Source organism: Sinocyclocheilus grahami, unplaced genomic scaffold (genome assembly GCF_001515645.1).
Source record: "Sinocyclocheilus grahami isolate Dianchi unplaced genomic scaffold, SAMN03320097.WGS_v1.1 scaffold344.1, whole genome shotgun sequence".
In the NCBI taxonomy this organism is placed as follows: Eukaryota; Metazoa; Chordata; class Actinopteri; order Cypriniformes; family Cyprinidae; genus Sinocyclocheilus; species Sinocyclocheilus grahami.
Window position 1 is genome coordinate 2,740,850 of NW_015505523.1, and position 20,461 is coordinate 2,761,310.

The 20,461-nt window shown below is 36.4% G+C and overlaps 1 protein-coding gene across 3 annotated transcripts in view; it reads right to left on the reverse strand.

Annotated features, from left to right (window-relative positions):
• Nucleotides 1–18,549, reverse strand: part of gria1b (glutamate receptor, ionotropic, AMPA 1b) — a 63,962-nt gene extending 45,413 nt beyond the window's left edge. For all 3 annotated transcript variants that reach the window (XM_016228835.1, XM_016228834.1, XM_016228836.1), the window contains exons 1-3: nt 18,159–18,549; nt 17,875–18,009; nt 6,594–6,833 (exon numbers count right to left, since the gene is read on the reverse strand). In XM_016228835.1, coding sequence (XP_016084321.1) covers nt 6,594–6,833; nt 17,875–18,009; nt 18,159–18,288 — 505 coding nt within the window. In that variant the 5' untranslated portion in view covers nt 18,289–18,549. The remainder of the gene's footprint in view (nt 1–6,593; nt 6,834–17,874; nt 18,010–18,158) is intronic.
• Between the last annotated feature and the right edge of the window lie 1,912 nt (nt 18,550–20,461).

Here is a 20,461-nt window from a genome sequence, read left to right on the forward strand (position 1 = left end):
CAATACTTTATTGAACCTTTTCTGATAAGAAGTGTGCGCTGCAAACGCGAGCATTTTTGACGATCGTTTCTGTCCAGTCTGCTCGTTTTATCGCGTTTAGCCACAGCTGTCGTCGTTTTTTTTGTCTGGCAGTGGCAACATATATGCGATCAAATTTCCAGGCACGGCGCCAGAATTTTTCTCTACCGGTGCTAAGGGGGGGCTAGACCAATATGTGGGGGTGCTAAGAAAATAAATGATATTGATGACGTCAGAGTTACTTCATAAAGAAATGGGGCTAAACCAGGGCTATTAAAAATTCTGATGGGCTATAGCCCCCCCCCCTAGCCCCCGGTGTAGTGCCGTCACTGCAAATTTCTAATTTGAGGCTGTATTACATCGATTCTGGCACCCAACATCACAACAAGATGATATTTTAAGCTCCTTATGTAGCCGAATCTGCGCTGGTTTGAATGGGCCGCCTCCAGTTTCCCCTTTGTTTTGCTGCCTCCAGCTAGCGCTGTGACGTCGGCTGACCCTAGTTATCTGTGGTTGGCCTGGCTGTGTGTCACTCAGAAAACAACAGGCCAATCAGAAGAGAGGCTCATGAATATTAATTAGACTGGCCAAAATCGACCTGTTCTCAGCAGAGCTCCTGAGAAAGGAGCTGTAAAAATATATTGAGATGGTTTTTGGTACTTATACTGCAAATATATATTCTTAAGGACATCAAAACCTAAAATAAAACTCCAGGAAGGTGTACAATATGGGACCTTTAATGAATTTTCATTTTTGGGTGAACTATCCCTTTAAGACGAATAAACAATAAATGGCCGATATTAAAATTTTATACTATTTTGACTAAATAAATTAGAAATAAATCACTAAAAACTAAAATCGAGAGGCATCACAACATAATAATGTACAGTATGAAAACTGCATATTTACAGATGACGCTAGACCCATCTGCAACAGGATTTGAAGCATTTCTAAAGGTTTGGCTATTTTTAGCAAGAGATTTTGCTTTAATATAAATATGCAGCACATAAATTGCAGCACTGCAGTAAAAATAAATAAACAAATCTAGACAAACATGTCAACCTAAACAATAAAAAAGATCCCTCATGATGTAAGATGATAAAACAGTGATGTAAGAGCTAGGGCTGTTGCGATTCGTCGATTCTATTCGACTAGTCGATTTTTAAAAAATGTTCGACTTCATTTTGCCTGTGTCGACTAACCGGCAAAATACCAGAAGTGGCGCATGGACGAGAATCCATTAAACACAATATTAGACAGTTTTCCAAGGCCTCATGATATTTTAAACCGGTTTAAAAATCATAATTAAGCATAACTGTGAATTCACAAACGCTACAATTTAATTAAATAATTATATGTGATGCAGTTATAGGTGTGTAAGTTACGTATGTCTCACAGCGGCTCCGTTCACAGTAAATGCTGTTCCACGGGAACCGTTATCATTTACATGTGTGGATCATCTCAAACTCCATCGGTGCATGTTGTTGTGAGTTTGGGTTTATTATAACGTTCATCTGGTAACGCAACGTGCGCCATTTCATCAGATTTGTAAGGTAAATAATTTATAAATCCACGCAAACACAGGAGAATACATCATCTCGCGGTTTCAAAATAAAAGCTCAAACCCTCACTCTGAGTTTACACGTTTTGATGTCCACATAATTCATTAAATTACAGTGGCTATAGCATTTTTGTCATAAAGAAATGGCCAAATATTAAAGATTAAGTGGACATTTTAATTAAATTATGCTTGGTCAATATTAAACAAGTATTAGATCGCACAGTAATGTGTAAAAACAATCGTCAGGCCGTTGGCGCCCCCTGCAGGCCTTTGTTGTAATGCGTTATGTACATTAGCTCTATTCACTGATCTATAATAGAGATTATATTATAATTATATATAGATCAGTGGCTCCATTACATTATACAGTATTTTAACAATTTTGTTCAATAAAACCATATGATTTCTTGCTTTTGATACTTTATTTGAATTATTATTGCCTCATTGCCATTATATATGTATTTTAAGTAAATTTAAAGGCTATTGTTCACTTAACCTACATCTATTTATATTACCACAAAAATGAATTATAAATTATAATATTTTATTATTAGTAGACCAGAACACGTGGACATGTTGTCATTCTTACACTATAATACTGAACTTTGATTTCAGTGATTTGGACTATGAGATGGACACTTGCTTCTTGCACTCTATGCTGCACTTTACTTTTGCTTTAAAAAAAGATTTAATAAAAATTTGGATTTCTTTTGGAGTTTCACTACCGAAGTCCTCTGTTCATTTTTTTCATCATGCTGGAGATGTCCGTTTAAATCTGTCGTTTACACATTTCTAAGAGTACTTTTAATACTTAATTTTTAATAATAATAAACTTTTAATAATAACATTTTAATACTTGATTCTAGTGGGCTCTAAACATTGTATTTATTTAATGTGAAGACCTAACTGTTGGGGTTAATTGAAACATCTTTTTTCCCCTTTGTAGTTGCACTCACAGCTGTAATGAACAGAAGCCCAGAACATGTGGATATATTGACATTAAGAACATGCTGACTTTCTCTGACTTTTGTAATTATTTTCTTTTTATTTCATTTTTATTAGGTTTGTTTACATTTTTACTCTTTTAGTTTTACATTTCATCAATGGCTTGTTTACATTTATACTTTATGGTACACTACTGAATGGCAAAGTTGCAAGTTTAATAAAATGTTCTTTAAAATTGAAGATTTTTTGGTGGGAAATTAATCGTTTAGATTAATCGATAAATTAGTCGATAGATTAATAAAAATAAAAATAATCATTAGTGGCAGCCCTAGTACGAGCATTGGACAAATACTGATGGATATGGATATTAAAAATAGGACAGAAATAGGAATCCCCAATATAAAAATTTCAATCAATAACGATAAGCTAATAATTATTTATGTTATGGCGAATAACCAATAACTGGATGATATTAAAATTCTATACTATTTTGCCTAAATAAATTAGAAATAAATCACTAAACTAAAATCAGTCTTAAGTAAATTTAGGCATCACCACAATATACAGTACGAAAAACGGATATTCATTTTGAGATTACATTTAACAGTGATAATAAATTAACTTTCAGTGAGCGTTAGATGATGGCAAACATAACCTAAATGTGAAAATAGGGAAATGAGCATGCACATACTGAAAAACTGAAATAGTAAAAATGTAAAATGTCTAATATCAGCCACCGATATGTTAACGATACACTGTGCATATAATTAATCAGCATACTGTATACAATTTAATTAACACAAGGAAACAAACAAACATTCTGACAGATTTAGTGTCAGCATAGATAAAGTTATGATTACATCTGCCATGTTCTTGCTTTACCTGTGAGCTCTGGGTTTAATGTGCTACATGATATGACATGAACATCTCTCTTCTCTCTCTCTCACACACACACACACACAAACACGTAAAATACACAAACATAGGAGTTACTTAAAAGGTTTAAAATAACCTAGAGACTGAGTACTCTTGTATCCAGGCAACAGAAGAGCAGTGGGGGCTTCTAGATGTAGTTGTTGTATCGGAGTGTGGATGAAACACTCCGTGACCTTGTGTTCCTAGTTCAGCACTGGCTCACATCTGCATGATATGTGAATCAATAATGTGGGTTTCTTGACTGAGGTTTTAATTTCCCTTAACTTTGTATAATCAATAGTGGGGGGGAGGGGTGTAGACAAATGTAATATTGTGTAACATGGTGGGGGGGGGTCACAAAGAATGAATGATGCCTGTTGACAGTGCTGTTATTTGTTATTTGCACATGCTCTCGGTGTTGTTTTAGCGCCGATTCACTAAAGGAATTATGCAAATCAGGTAACAGCACAAATGCTGCCACAAAATCTGTACATCACTGTGCAGCATCTCTCCACCACTGCAATCCAGACGCCTGAATCAACTCTTTAAAATGCTCAACAACACCACGCATCTGGATATATGGCTTCTTATGATGATCTTCTCCATTACAGCATGTGATGAGTAAATCCTGCTATAATCTATAGACAATGTACACGGATACCTCTTTTAAATCAAGTTCTGTTTACCAACTGCTTTCTGTGAGCGGTAATGATATGCAGTTCATTTCACCAGACAAACAGAGCTGTTCAGTTTGTAGTCTTAAAACTGAGATAAGAATTTGCATTTACCTGCCATAAGTTACCTTGGTAACTTCATATGGGTTTTTAGATTAGTGGTTTTACTTTAAGAGTTAAGTCTGTGCTTAACATTATTTGACAAGACCACTTCAGTAGGTTGGGCTTTCACATGTTTTGTTATATTTTAATACGTTTAAATGGATCCATAGAATACTGGAATTAGGGTTGTCACAAAATGTTGTTACTAACGATAACAATGTCATTGTTTTAAAAATTAAATATATCAATATAATTAAATAAAAATTATTCTGATATATTAATACTACACATATTATAATGCTGTAAATAATCCAGTGCCAGAAACTATCTGGAGTAATCTTGATACTCCAGCACAGTAGGTGGCGGTAACGCGGTTACCATCTGTCATAAGACAAGAAAGACAGCGACAATGCAGAGAGATGTGTAGCTAATATTGCCACACAAAATCTTGTCATCGGAGATGACAAATGAAACGGGACACTCTGGACCCGAAAAAAGTTTGCTCGCCAATGTGGAATTTTTTTTGGATTCCGTCTGCAGAAAGTACCTATCAAAAGCATGGTCTTTTTCTACGCCTTTGTAGGCTACAGTACGGCTGTCAAAAAAAATTGATTTTCAAATATTCATCGAATTTAAAATAAAAATCCACATTCAAATGCAAAAACATTGCATTCGAATTTTAGGTGTACGTTAAGGCAGCCTTATCAGGAGCACACAAGATGTGAAGACAATGTATCATTACATTTTAATGCTTTAGTTAGCATTTCCAGTTGAAACCACTAGATGTGGCGCTGCTGCATTGTTCATTCAAACTATTGTGGAAAAAGAGAACATCAATGCAGTGAAGATCTTGTTTACATCAAAACTAAAACCAAGCCATTCGAACAGAATATATATTTTGCACATTTTCTATAGGGACTTCTATCACAGGTGCACTTGAGTCTGGCACAAACTAATGCAAGTTCAATTTTTAAAAAAACATGTCTCAAGACTTCAAGGCAAGACTTTTTTTTATTACACTTTCAAAATTTCTATAAATATCATGATAATATCATTATCATGAATTATTCTGGGCAGGAAAATCGTGCAGTAAAAATCTGATACCATTACAGCCCTACTTGGAATGTTTGGTTTCAATTTCTACATTCTCGTTGGCTTTTTTGTGCCATTATAACTAAAATTAGATGCTATTGTATTATGAGTAAAACTGACTAAAATTAATAAATACTGACTAAATTCACAGGATATTTTCATCAAAAGACAAAAAACTTTTACCAAAAACAAAAAACTGTCACAAACCACTACAACTACCACAAAGATGAGAGTTTACTATACATGCTTGAGGAATTGTTGTAGTCCTAATACAGAGGCTTTTTTTGCGGTACGACCATGTATAATTTATGTAGAAAAAAACATTAAAGTCTCTTCAAGTAACCTGAACCACAGACCTTATTTTACTCCCAAATCGAAGACTGCTATTCTAAAACCCCTTTAGGAAATTCCCAAGGGAAGCCATGGTGAATTAGTCTTCCGGGTTGGTCTACAAATTGATTTCATGACTGAACAGTTCTATAGCACTGAGTTTTGTGTATAGGGTGCAATCAATAATGTGCCTAATTTACATAGAAATGAGACATGTTTGCACTGAAAATAATGACAATGACGTTTTAAAAATATGTCGCAACTCTAATGCATTTAGCACCTGGTTAAACTGGATTGTGGGTGATTAACAAATAAGACTAGGTTTTGTGCAGAAAATACTTTGCACAACATTGGCATAAATGTTCAATTAATTCACTAGCTGGAGATCCGTATATGATTTGGAGTTATTCTCTAATGACAGTCAGATAATGATTGGATATGGCAAATATGATGGCGTGCCACACACGTGTCTCCACTCACAGGAGAAATATTGTGCAGCCAGTGCTCGTCCATACTCAAATTAAGATCTTTCAGTGAACTTCAAACAGATTATCAGAACAATCCTGCGGCAATCAGGGAGCCATAAGTAAAATTACTACACCCGAGGCACTGGAAATGTCAAAGTATAACCCTATTCCAAGCCAAGCAGAGCACCTCAACAGGATTACACCAAATCATCACGTTTTTCAAACATTGCCAGCAATATCTTCTAAAGCTCCTAAATCACAAATCACTAAATTATCTGCAGTTCATCTTCGTGACATCCTGAGCAACCTTACGGAGTATTACAACATTTTATCACGACTGCAACTGCAGTGGCAATGCAGATAAAGGGAAAAAAAAACAAATAATGAAATATTTACCTCACCCTGAAAAGGCTGTGGTAGCACTACTCATAAATTTAGTTTCCGTTATTGTGCTTTTGAAACGGCATGTTAGCAGGATAAAAAGCAAACCTGAGTCCGAGCTGTACATGTAGACGAATTTGGTCCACTTGAAGTGCTCGACAAGGGCGATGAGAGGGTCCTGGAGCTCAGGTCTCAGCTGGATCACAAACTGGTTGTTGGTATCGATGGGGAAGCTGGGCGTGACGAAGCACACATGCAGAGCGCCGCAGAACGACATCAGCATGTTCATGGTCTTCCTGTCATACAGGCCGATGATGGCGTACACTCCTTTGGAGAACTGGGAACAAACTGAGAAGAGTACAGAAGAAGAAATGTAATGAACAATAGATTTGCATTATGAAATACAATTTGCCAATAAAGTAGGTAATAAATAAATACAAATATATTTAATTTTTCTTATATCGTATGGCAGAGGTTTTCAAACTAGGGTCCATGCAAAATTTTATATTTTTCTTACACACTTTTCTTATAAATAGTTATACTTTTATCTTGATAGTAAGTCTTAAAAATAATAAGTACTTAAAAGATGTGCTGATGCAACTACAACATCTGGAATAAAACATCAGCTCATTAACAATATAAAACTTGTGAAATACTCATTAGCACAAATTTACAATCAATACCCAGGGATGACAGAAGAAAGCAAGTGCTGGGTTGTCAATACGTTATCTAAAATTCTGCCACGATCACCTCCAAAGCACCTCCTGAAAAACAAGACCTCAATACGTCTTGCCCTGCATTCTTTGTAATTACAATGACAGTGAAACCTCCCAAACCTACCAATCATCTCTGCTCCAGCCCCCTCACAGCCGGCTAAACCCCATGTGCTTAAGAAGCACATGGCAACTGATTTTTATTGCAGTACTCCAGAAGGGGGCCTGTTTCATGTATTTGCGAGTCCTTTGTTGCAGATAGTGTCAAATCTGGGTCTCCTCAAGCAGAAAAGCTCCAAAACACCCTAGAAACACAGGTAATGAGTTTCCTACATTTTCACCTGAACTCCAAACTCTATCCTACCTCATTCCCTTCACTTTTATTCTGTAATTATATAAAATGTCCCTCTGGGACATTTCACTGCTCCACTGTCTTTTTTAAACCCTTCCACATTGCATACATTAATAATAATGCAGGCGTTTTTATATATAATTACAGCGCATTTGTAATAAAACACCATATGATAGTCTCATCATTAACCATAAATATCAATCTCAGTGGCTAGAATTCCAAAGTGTTTTCAAGCTAAGACCTTCCATTCGTTCCAGCTAATGTATAATTCCAGAGGAGATTTGTACCATTTGCATTCAGACATGTTGGTTCCCTGGGGCGTTGAGCATGTGAATGAGGGATGTGCCACAGTTGTGACATACTTCAGCTCCAAATCTTACCTTCAAGTGAGCAAACTTTCAAACCAGCCTCAGAAAACAACTCCGATAGCAGACAGATTTCTCCGCTTCTCATCTACTACAGTCGGCACTATTTAAGTCTTAATAAATCACCCTCATTGTCCCCTCCACAGCACTGATAGTGAAGATTGACAAATTGACGCTCGTAGATGTTTATCTTTTAAAACAGGCGATAAAGAGTCGATGCAAGGTTACACAATGCATTTATCTCAATCATTTGGAAAGATTTCTGCATGCACATCTTCTTTATCAGCATTCTTCATGCCTACCGCAGATAAAAGGAGGAGGGAAACGGCAAATCATTTTTTTAATGCGGTGCTGGCTGGAAGGAGTATCAGGGTTTGAATCTCTGTGTTGGGGTATAGAGAGCGTGTGTATGAATGTATAGTTGGGGGAGGGGGGAGGAGAAAATAAGTTTCCTGCCTGCGGTGATCTCCACGATGCTGAAAGATGTTTGTGACAGGTGGGTCCAGTGTGAGTGATCTCGTCTGATCTTCAGTCACTGCAGTGAAGATGAGAGGAGCTCCACTGCATCAATCTGTTCCAGCAGCCTCTGTTCTCCTTGCCTTTGGTTATTGAGCAGAGGAGGTAAAAAAGCGTATTTGAACTGATGTGCAGTCCTGTGACATGGCTGAGAAACCAAAATGGTGACAGGAGGCATTTATGCCAGCCATGGTCAATCAGAGATGCGGATTTGTACTGGTGATGTTTTGACTGTGATGCATTATACTGTAGCTGTATGAAAGGATTGTTTACCCAAAAATTAAAATTTTGTCATTAGTTTTGTCATATCACCCTCATGCCATTCTGAAATATGCCTATATTTCTTGTATGAAATTCAAAAGAGACCTTTTAGGCAGAACTCCAAACCTTCACCTTATGTTTTCCTTAGAAAACAAGTGGATGGTTATTTTTACTGACAAGCTCCCAAAAGGACAAAAATAAAGCACCATATAAGTGGTCCATATGACTCATGCACTATATTCCAAGTCTGCTAAAGGCATACTATACACTCTAAAAAGTGTAACTGGCAATTGTTACCTTATTTCTACCTGATCTGATTCTTAATAAATTACTTGTAGTCAATTTGATTCAGTGATAATATAAATCACATTTATAAATAAAACCAGTTTAGTTGCTTCCACATTTTTTACCAGTATCTTTTTTACAGTATTTACAGTAAGTTTGCGTGAGCAACACGAGAATTTACCGTTATTTATAAATATGTAATTAATTTAATTTATAAACAAACTTTGGTCGGTTTCTTACACAAGTATGTTGTATGCCTTCTGAAGAATATTAAAACTAAATTAAAAGTCTTGGGATGGTAAGATTTTTTTTCCGGTTTTGAAAAAAGTATCTTATGCAAAATTGTAAGTAAAATAGTTATATTGTGAAATATTACTACAATTTAAAAACTGTTTTATTTGAATATATGTTAAAATGCTATTTGTTCCTGTGATGGCAAAGCTGAATTTTTAGCAGCCATTACTCAAGTCTTCAGTGTCACATGATCCTTCACAAATCATTCTAATATGCTGATTTGATGCTCAAGAAAGATTTTTTTATTATCAATGCTGAAAACAGTTGTGCTGCTAATGTTTTTGTGGTAACTATTATTTGATCATTTTTTTCAGAATCATTTTAATAAATAGAATGTTGAAAAAAACCACATGTATTTAAAATAGAAATCTTCTTGTAAAATTATAAATGTCTTTACTGTCACTTTTGATCAATTTAATAAAATCACGATGTGAGTGATTTCTAAACCACAGAAAGCACGATTTCTCCGCCACCTCCCTCACGGTGCGTGTCGACTGGCGCAGAGCAAGCGAGCATTTGCATTTCATTCCTATGGGAGTTGAGCTTCACGCTTGTGCAGAAAAAGCGTTGATAACGGCCAAAAGTTCAGAGATGTTTGACTTCATGCAAATAGCAAGTGAAAAATGCCAGGTGGCACCCAGTCCCTGTGAGAAGCCGGTATGACATCTGTCACGAGTTTTTGAAATATGCTGATTGTGCTTGCATTTCTGCTGGATTAAGTGCTTAAATCATATTGTTTTACACACTGGATGTATTAAAGTTGTTTGGACATGTATTTCATTGGCTGGCCTTTAAATGTTTAAATGTTAAAGGGGTCATCGGATGCCCATTTTCCACAAGTTGATATGATTCTTTAGGGTCTTAATGAAAAGTCTATAACATACTTTGGTTAAAATTTCTCAATGGTAGTGTTAAACAACACCCTTTTACCCTGTCAAAATCAGCTCTGTTTTCAGCAAGCTGTTTTAGTCCATGTTCCTTTAAATGCTAACGAGCTCTGCTGACCCCGCCCCTCTCTTCCGTGGGGTGACGAGCCATTCTCATGAGACTGTTTACTTTAGCCGCAGAACTTGCTAACTAGCACGTTAATAGGAAAGGCGATTTGCAAAGATTCATTAAAGAAACTTATACTCTGGATCACGAATGATTCGCGCGAACAAACGCATTTCGGTAAATCGGGAGGCGCATTCCCTTTAAAAACAAAAGTAATTCACTGCGTCTTCAGAGGCTCATATGTCGGTAGTAAATGACGACTGCTATGTTCATTATTACATCCAACAACAAAACACCTCAATTGCTTAGGAGCCATTCTTGTCTACATCTGCTCCGGCGGTGAAACAATAGCGGACTGATGACAGCTCACTCAGGGTGGGTCTAAGGTAAAACGCTAGTGTCAATCAACAATCGTGGGAGGGGCCTGGGTCTGTGTAATGTCATCTGAGAATGGCTTGATATGAGAAAGGGAAAATGATTTAACGAGATAAAAAAAAAAAACACTGGGTGGATCTTTATCATTATAGGGTGGTTGTGTACACACTGCCAACACACATTTCAGTTCAAACAACTTGTAAAAGTGCATGTCACATCCAATGAACCCTTTAAATAAAATGACGCTGTATCTTTACTTTGGGCATTCGGAAACAAAGTTAGCATCTTTCCAACTTAATTGCTATGGTCATCACATTACCAGTGAGCTGTAAAAAGCACATAAACGTACTCGTATTTACCCATATTCATATTGTATGGTCTGTTCTAGAGACATGTTGTTGATAAAGCTCTAAATGGTTTGTAATTGTTTTTCCGAAATGCAAAATGTAATATATAAATTTTTTTATTAAATGTGTAAGGAATAGGGATGTAACAATTCACTCTACTCACGATGCGATACGATTCACGAAGCGATACATTCATATAAACCCCTACTCCCAAGTGTATCACGATTCTTTAACATTTCAACCAACTTGATTAGGCACATATTTTTAATGATTTTCAACCAGCTCAGGGTGCATCATTACATCCCTAGTCTTGAAATACTGTTTTAAAATCTAAATTCAGCGAAATCGTAATAATCTAAAAATCATATTTACAATCCACTTTTATTGTATGGAAAACAGAAGCTTGTTCATTCTGCATAAGATTTCCTTGCATGCTTCACAAAGAAAATAATATTATAACAGGGTTGAAATGGCATGGGAATGAGCTAATGTCAAAATGTTAATTTTTTGGGTGAACTTTTTACTTAAAAATGATGAAAAGGTGGCAGCTCATCGCCGAATCCTGTAGCATTAGGGCCCAGCGTTTTACTCTGTGAGAAAATACCTAGATCATTTAAAAGATTACAGCCAAGCAGGCTCTTTTTGTCACCTAACAGAATCAGATTTTGTCCCTGGTGTCCTCTAAGCGGCTTGTAGCCTCAGTCTTTGCAAGATGATATATCTGATGAGGTACATTTTTATCACTGTATCATTCCAGCCCAGTGAAGGTCGGGGAGCATGTAGCCCCACAGGCACATATCCTGAAATCACCACAGCTAACTTCAGCCCGTCTGTGCCATTCCCTCTGAACTGCGTCCAGTTCCTAACGGCTAATGATGCTAATGCCATAACTGTCATCTATAATCAACAATGAAGTTTACTGGTATCAAAAAAGCATCCATATTTCACAATGCTTAATTTTAAATGCGTCTAATTGCTGGAAGTTCTTGCTAACGGCTTTGCAGATGAAGCTAACTGTGTGAGCTATCCTTGGCAATCTTCTTTGGATATTCAGGCTAGCTATCACATCAAGGCTCTCGCTGTCTTTAAAGTCTTCCATCACTTGTATAGAAAGCTTCGAATTAAGGCAACCACACAGGTAAAAGCTCTTCAGCGGTCTATGCGAGTTCCAAAGGGAAGACACACAAAACAGTGTTTGTTCCTGAGCTCGCTCTGACGAGAGCTTCAATGGGTCTCTTTGGAGCCCGCCTGATTGACATGCTGTGGACATTTGGCCCGACTGCATGTCAGCGTGATGAAAGGACTGATACATGCTGAAAGGAGGACCACGGGACTAATGCCAAGAACAGACTGTCATAAAGGCTTGTGATATGGCAAAAGCAGAAACGGATTCTTAAAATAATTAATGTATGGGAGAAAATGTATCGGTCCTATTCACAATAGACAAAAGCCCGTTTGCCAGGTTTAAAATTATGTGATGATGGGGTTTTATTCAACTAGAAAGGCATGAGGAGAAACACGCATTGCCATCATGACATGACACTGACTGGCTATTTCAACGGGAGGTCGACGTACTGCATGTAGCTCACTATTCATCAGCGCAACTGACAACTTCAACTTCGACATTACATAAAAGGTGCATGCAATTCTTCAACATTAATATTGTATAGCCATTTTCATGTGGGCTGATGTTACATTTGAAAACATCTAAGCACCAATTCTGATAAACTGTTTACTGTCAAATACTGTGATGCATTTCAAATGAAGGCTGAAATGTAGCACTGCTTGAAGAGGGATAGTTTGAAAATGACATTTTTGTCATCATTTACTCACCCTCATCCACAAACCCGTGTGAATTTCTTCTGCTAAACACAAACAAGATATTTTGGGGAATGTTTCAATTGTTTATATCCTTTCAGTAAGAGTCAGTGGGATCTAATCTACCCATTGACTTGCATTGTATGACATTTTTCAAAAATATATCTGAAACGACATAAGAGTGAGTAACTGATGAGCTCACATTCCCCTTCATAAACACTCTACATCATGGGACCCCTATAAGTGAGCGTTAATTTCTGTAGGTGTATAATCCCATAAGCACTTCTACTATTCAACTTGTCATTCCTGAAGTAATTATCACTATATAGGCAACCGTATTCTACGATCTGTCCACTGTGGTCTAATCTTAACACTCCATTCCTCTCGATATAACACTGTACAGTGTCTTGCCATGTCAGTTAAAGCCCACAATTATCAGAGAAGGTTAAACTCTCCTTCATGTGGTAATTTGGGGAACAATTTTCTTTCTCAGAAGAACACCGGTCCTATTCCAACTAAATATTGTCAGTACCCTCCTACATATGTTTTTTTCACAATAACTCCCTTTGTGGCTCTGCTCCCACATGCATACATCAAAACCCCTGAAAATAATCACTTTGGCTATGATGCAATGAATAATAGATTAAATGAATCTATTTGAGTCGTGCTAAACAGTTACTGTAGCTCTTCAGAGTCAAGGCAACTTCAGTAACCAGTTCAGGCACATATCTAAGAAAATAAGAGTCTGTACTGCTGTGTGTGCAATTTCTGCCATACATGTCACATATTTTACAAAGTATTATAAATATGATAATAGATAATGATTCACAGTAATGGGAATATAAAGCCTTTACATGTGTTCTATACATTTCATGAGTAAAAGATGACAAAGGCTGTTTTTTCTTTGCTCTTATCAGATTATCTGATGCTTTAAAAAGTGAGAAATGCTATAATAACATATGAAGTGAACATCCAAACATCTGATCTGGTTTGCAGCATTAAATACAGGAACATATGTTCAGAAATGCATGAGACCACATTGCATTTGTAGTATAGACATCACTCTGTCCTGATGTAATCCCAGACAACAAGGACCACCTATTTCTGTCAATCAGCAATTGCACTAAAACAGAGGTTCTCAGCCCTGTTCCTGGAAATGGTTGTGGGTGTGAACAGTGTTGGGGGTAACACATTACAAGTAACGCGAGTTACGTAATCAGATTACTTCTTTCAAGTAACTAGTAAAGTAACGCATTACTTTTTTAATTTACAAGAAAATATCTTACTTTTTCAAAAAAGTAATGCCAGGTACTTTGTTTTCCCATTTATTGACTGACAAGTCTCCTGTCCCCATATTGGGAGAAATCGGAAGTACAGAGGCGTGGTGTAAACATGATGTTACTGTAGCTCTAGACTAAATGTGAATGTGCATTAATTCATCCCACTCGCAAAAAATATATATTTAGTATTCATCAAAATGAATTAAAACAGTGAAATGCAAACTCAGAATATGACAAACCTGCAATAATTCAATGTTAAATAACACAAATGTATCTAATTCCATTTTATTAACCAATGTCTTTGCTGCTGACATGATCCAGTTCAACCAAACTAATAAGCAAAAATGACTTTAGATAAACTAACAATTGTGCTTCATTGTTTTTTTTATTGCTGAAGAGTGTTTCTTCTCCTGCGTTCTACTGTACAGACGTGAATTTACTTTTCCTTCAGCCTGAGGTTTATTCATTACACTTTTTGGTGTGAAAGGGCTTTTACATTTGCTATAAACAGAACTTCTTATATTAAAAACAATCAAACCCTGCTCATATTTAAAAAGTAAAGCGAAAGTAACGCAAAAGTAATGTAACGCATTACTTTCCATAAAAAGTAACTAAGTACCGTAATTGGTTACTTTTTTTAGGGAGTAACGTAATATTGTAATGCATTACTTTTAAAAGTAACTTTCCCCAACACTGGGTGTGAAATGGAAGGGGCTACAGGAACAGGGTTGAGAGCCACTGCATTAAAACAAGAGTTGGTTAGAGGCTCTTTAAAGGAAACCGACCATCTGAACCCCCTCGAAATCCAATCACAAGTGACTCACAGGAGACTCATCCTAGTGCATGTTAATACCAAGTGTAAACAGTTTTCAGTCTCAGCTGACCACTTATGATCAGATCACTCAAGATGAAAATACCTGGTGTAAAGAAAGCTTAAAATGTCATCATTGTGGAAATAAGCACATTATAAACATATATATTTTTAAAGAATTTTAATATCTTCAATTGCTGTTTAATATATCATCAATGGCATTTTTTTTAAGGAATATTTCACAAAAAAATGAACATTTGCAGAAAATGTACTCACCCTCACACCATGCAGGATGTAGATGAGTTTGTTTCTTCATTGGAACAGATTTGGATAAATTTTGCAGTACATCACTTGCTCACCAATGGATCCTCTGCAGTGAATGGGTGCCATCAGAGTGCTGATAAAAGCATCCACAAGTTATCCTTATCCATACGTCATCCATAAGTCATCTTGTGAAGTGTTAAAAACAAATCCATCAAGGCAATCTACCAATCCATAACCCATAATGCTCTCTGCAGTTAAAAAAAAAGGTCCATCCCCTGTTGTTTTCTCACATCAAAATCCACTGACATATTTGTTTAGAACTGTTGTGGACAGTTTTTGCTTTTAAACGGGTGCTTGATCTGTGCATATTTCTCTCCTAAATCAGATGAGAGGACCTTTTCACTGGAGAAAGCAGTATTATGGATAGAAGAGTCGTATTTTAGCTGGAAGCAAATGTTTTTAAGTTACAAAAGTCTTAATGATGATTTTGCTTATTACAAACACACAGCTTGTTCCTTCAAGATATTAAATGATGGACTGGAGTCATCTGGAATACTGTGATGTTATATCAGCTGTTTGGACTCATTCCGAGGACACACATTCACTGCAGAGGATCCATTGGTGAGCAAGTGATGCAATGCTAAATTTCTCCAAATCTGTTCCAATGAAATACAAACACAACTATATTTTGGATGGTTTGAGGATTGAGTAATTTTTCAGCAAATTTTCATTTTTGGGTGAACTATTCCTTTAACCTAAAGGTCATTGACTAATCAGTTAATTATTTGCCAATTAATGGACAGTGGGGAAAAAAACAGACTCAAATGGGCTTGAAATTATAAACTCACTATGTACTACTGTATTTTTATTAAAGCGGGTTGGTCATTTTCACTCATAACAAACAAAAGCACATCTTTCAGTTGTCACAGTTCTCCTGAACATGTCAATCAAGTAACAAAAACACAGATTTTCTTTTGTTATGTTTCTTAAAGCCCCATTCATTGTTCTCTAGTCCCGGTTTGTTCTTGCAGCAAAAGAGGAAAATGATCAAATTATAATCAAACTGAATTTTGTTACACCTCCAGACACACAAACTGCTCTACTGATCTCAGGTTTTGTTCTGGGAAGGTGTATGTAGAGATTAAAGGATAAGACAACAGCCATGCACAATCGCCCTGATGAGCGAACTCTCTGCAGATGTAATTAGCTCCACATAATTACTTTCACACTTCCCTGTGACAAGAACATACAGACTCAGCCCTTACTTTGTGTGTTAATCTTTCCTTTGATAACCACCCTCTAATAAGACCCTCTCCGGTGTCACCCAATAAAAATGCCCTAAGGAGTCCCCTAAAATGGAAAACATCGCTCCAGCCCCAGTTTCTCTGCTCAGCCTCCTGTAAACAGCCTACTCTGCTTTGAGGCACTGTGACTCACTTAAAAGGGCACATGAGAGAGGTTTGTCACACGCACTCATCTGGGAAAGACTATAGCACATATGAACTTTTCAGGATGATCAGTCTACTGTGCTCGTGTCGAAATATCACAAGCATCTGAAATCTCTTCTCTTTATCAAAAGCTGTTTGCATGCTAAGCATTATACAGTGGTGTACGTCGCTTGTAGGGTTGAACACAAACATGGAAAGGTTGTCTGTGTCAATCTCAGACATCAAAGGGCAACATTTGTGACTGACAGCCAGCTGAGCTAGGGATGAGGATGTTTTCTCTGTTTGGCTCATCTAAAAATGTTCATATTAGCAATGTAAAGCATGCATTTCATATTTTATCTCATGACAAAACATATGCTGTCAAATCTGTAAATACACTGTGAAAAAATCATGTTAAATGTAACAACTGTGGTGCCATAAATTTGCAGAAAAAGGTTGTGATGGTGCTTCAGGCAACGTTTCAACAGAAAAAAAAACTAAGCAGGCTAAAATAATAAGGCGGCAATAAACAACATAAAATGCATATCCTTACATTACTCATAACGAAGCAGCATAACTATTTGAATAAAATAATCAAATGCACTGCACAGGGACTTCTAAAGACTAATATATTTCATTTTAAAAGTAAATGTATTGACTTGCAAAATATAATATTGTTTTGCACCATACATATGATACTTCATGCAACAAAAAAAACTACAGCAAAATGTCATGCACTGTGCTGTTAAACCTAATATATTTGAACTGTATATGGTAAGGTAAATTACAGTTAACCAGTTATTTTTTACTGCAAATTTACTTTTTTTCATTATAATTTAAAGTGTATTTATTTCACGAAGGACGCATACTCTATTTTTGTAAACGGGCACGTGGTCATGACAGGAGTGAAATTAAACAAACCACTGTGGCAAAAGAAGCATTTGTACATGTGAAAACACACCGCTGGCTTGTGTCAAATTCAACCTCAGGTATTCTAGGACATTTTGCCAGCTTTGCAGTTCCACCTGACATCCTGACGTTATTATTGACAGCAATCCAGCTGGATTTAAGACTGTATAAGTGAAGGCACGTTTACAGCAACAAAATGTCTGAGGTTCTCCTACTTTGCTAAGCCTAGACTGTTTCACTAGCATAAATCATCATGTGCAGAGTCGTACAGAAATTTAGCAAAGCAACAAGCGTGATGGAAACAGGTCGTGCGCACTGCAGAGGTTTGGTTTTGGGAAGAGTAACAGACCTCTGAGAGATACATTAATACAGAACTTACAGGCGTATGTCATGGCAAAGCTGCTCCCTGTGTCCACCATGTCCACTTGTGGTACCAGTTTAGGAACATCATTGTGTTGAGAGAGCGCGAAACGGAACACGTCGTATTCATGGGAGTCGGTTGGAAACAAACCTCCTGTCGAGATTACAATAAAGTCATTCAGGAACAATAACACGTACATGGAATATTTAAACCCAAATGGCTAACTGTACCTCATCTTGTGCGACGGAAACTTTAAATGACTGTCAGGACACGGTTTTGAGCAATAGACGCCGAGTACTCACCTATGTTGATGTTACTTGGGAAATTTGAACATGAACACAACCCAAGCAACCCGGTTAAGGGTAAGACGAAGCTTTGCCACATATTTCCGTTTGCATTTGAGAAACTGACAAGAAGCCAAATGCCAAACATATATATCCCAAAGTCTTTGTCTCTTCACTCACACTGAGCCCATAGCGGTAACACAGAGCCAGCAGAGCGCAGTGAAATCCCAGTCAGTCCTGTTGGTAATACCGGTGGGTGACTGAATAAGCGTGTCTCTGACAGCCCTGCTTACAATGAACACACTCTCTGTAGTGTCAGCAAGAGAAAGAAAACACGGATCTTTATCGCTTTCTTAACACCATCACCGCGCGCTCCCGGTAGGTCGTTACTCTACTCAGAGTAGAAGAGCAAATGACTGGGTAAACTTGACGCCGTGTGCAGACTGTACCATTTTATAGCAGCTTGATTTCTCCAATTGTTACGCTATCTAGCTCTATAAAATGTACCTACATAACATATCTGTATTAGGAGCATTAAATGGAAGCCTTAAGTGTGATAAACAGTTAAACGCTTATGAGCAACAGAATATGAAGTGGGACGGTTAATTGGTGCAAACGATGTTATCCAACAAGAAAACAAACACAGCGATTTAAACACCGCATCTTTTCTGTATATGGGTCAATGACAAATATAAATATCTGAGACAAAAGGTTTAAAAACATGTACAAGTTCTTAGAAAAATATTTCATGTTGGTATACATTTTTAAAAAGTTAATATTTTCATTACAAAAAAAATGTTGATTTGACTATCATGTCAATGTCAAGTAGTAGCCATCAAAATAAAAAGTACTAAAATATTTTAATTACACATGATTTTACACAACATAATCCGTTTTTGTCAACATTTTTATATTTCAACATAGTTCTGTAATTCTTTGTTACAGAAATTTATTAAATTAAACTAAAATGGAATTAGCCTAATATTATGCATCTTATGGTCAAATGATGATACATTTTTTTTAATCTAGTTTAACTAATTGACATGTACATTCTAAAGTATACAAACATGCAATTTGTTCTTTTAACTGAGTTTAGTGGACATTTAAAACACACATCATCAGTTAGGTCATCACGGTTTATCAGAATGATGTCAAAGCCACTTAAGTCAAATACCCAAATTCTACCCAGTATAGCTATGTAAAAGAAGACAATTGTTTTAAGGTTAATACTCACTCTAAGCCTTGAATAATAACCCTGACCCAACATTTCTTTTCATGAAACTTATTTTCTTTTAGAATGAAATCACTAGCGGAGTCCATAAAACACTCATGAAATGAAAAGATGATATGAAACCTGCAAATCTAAGGTTTGTATCAATAATTGCATTGCATACAATATAGCAGAGCATTGCACAGATTGCACCTAAACTATTCCTTGAATTAATAAATGATAAATGCACATTGTATTCAAATCTATATTTCATGTACTGTAATGTATTGCAAACTAAAACTGTCAGCACTTTCTGAATTAAGGCTTTTCACACTGTATAGTGAAATGCATGAGTAAAAACGATCACATACAATACATTCCATGATCTTATCTAGGCTAAATACATTTTATTTTGGTTGTGATGATCAATGATTGTGCACCTCTACTACACTTTTTATATTTTCTATTCTTATTCAGTTATCCAAGTGTGCTCTTAAAACTACAGCGGTTCAATATAATCATAACATTGGGCTGAAGATGAGTGCTGTCCACTGAGATTAGAGTGCATTAACAGTGACATAGCCATATATAATTAAGATGGCACAAATGGCTTCATCAACTTCAGGATGTAATGACATTAACATCCATGACACGGACCAATTACAGTGTGGTGGAGCTCCAGTCCCCCTTGGCGTACCAACAGAAGGAGGAACTCTACTACTATTCCCATGGTGTATTGTGTTGCACTGGCAAGTGCCAAGAAAATGATTTATGGGAATCAGGAACATGAGTTACTGCAAGATAGCTGAAACAAAAAACAAAAAAAGATTTATTGATCCATAAATAAAACATTAATATTGTAAATAAAAATAAGCGAGGTTTGCTTGAGTGCATGTTATGCAGTTTCTAAACTGGGTGGCTTCAGAATTTAATTAGCTTTGTTTGAGGAAAGTGTCCACTACAACAAAAAAGGGATAATCATCTTTTCATCAAACATTCTTCATATTTACATTCATATTTTACAGTACACATATTGTCTCACATTATCAATCAACAAGTTTTACAGTAGCATTTTTAGTATTTTTTCTGTAGATATTTTTACAGAAGGGAT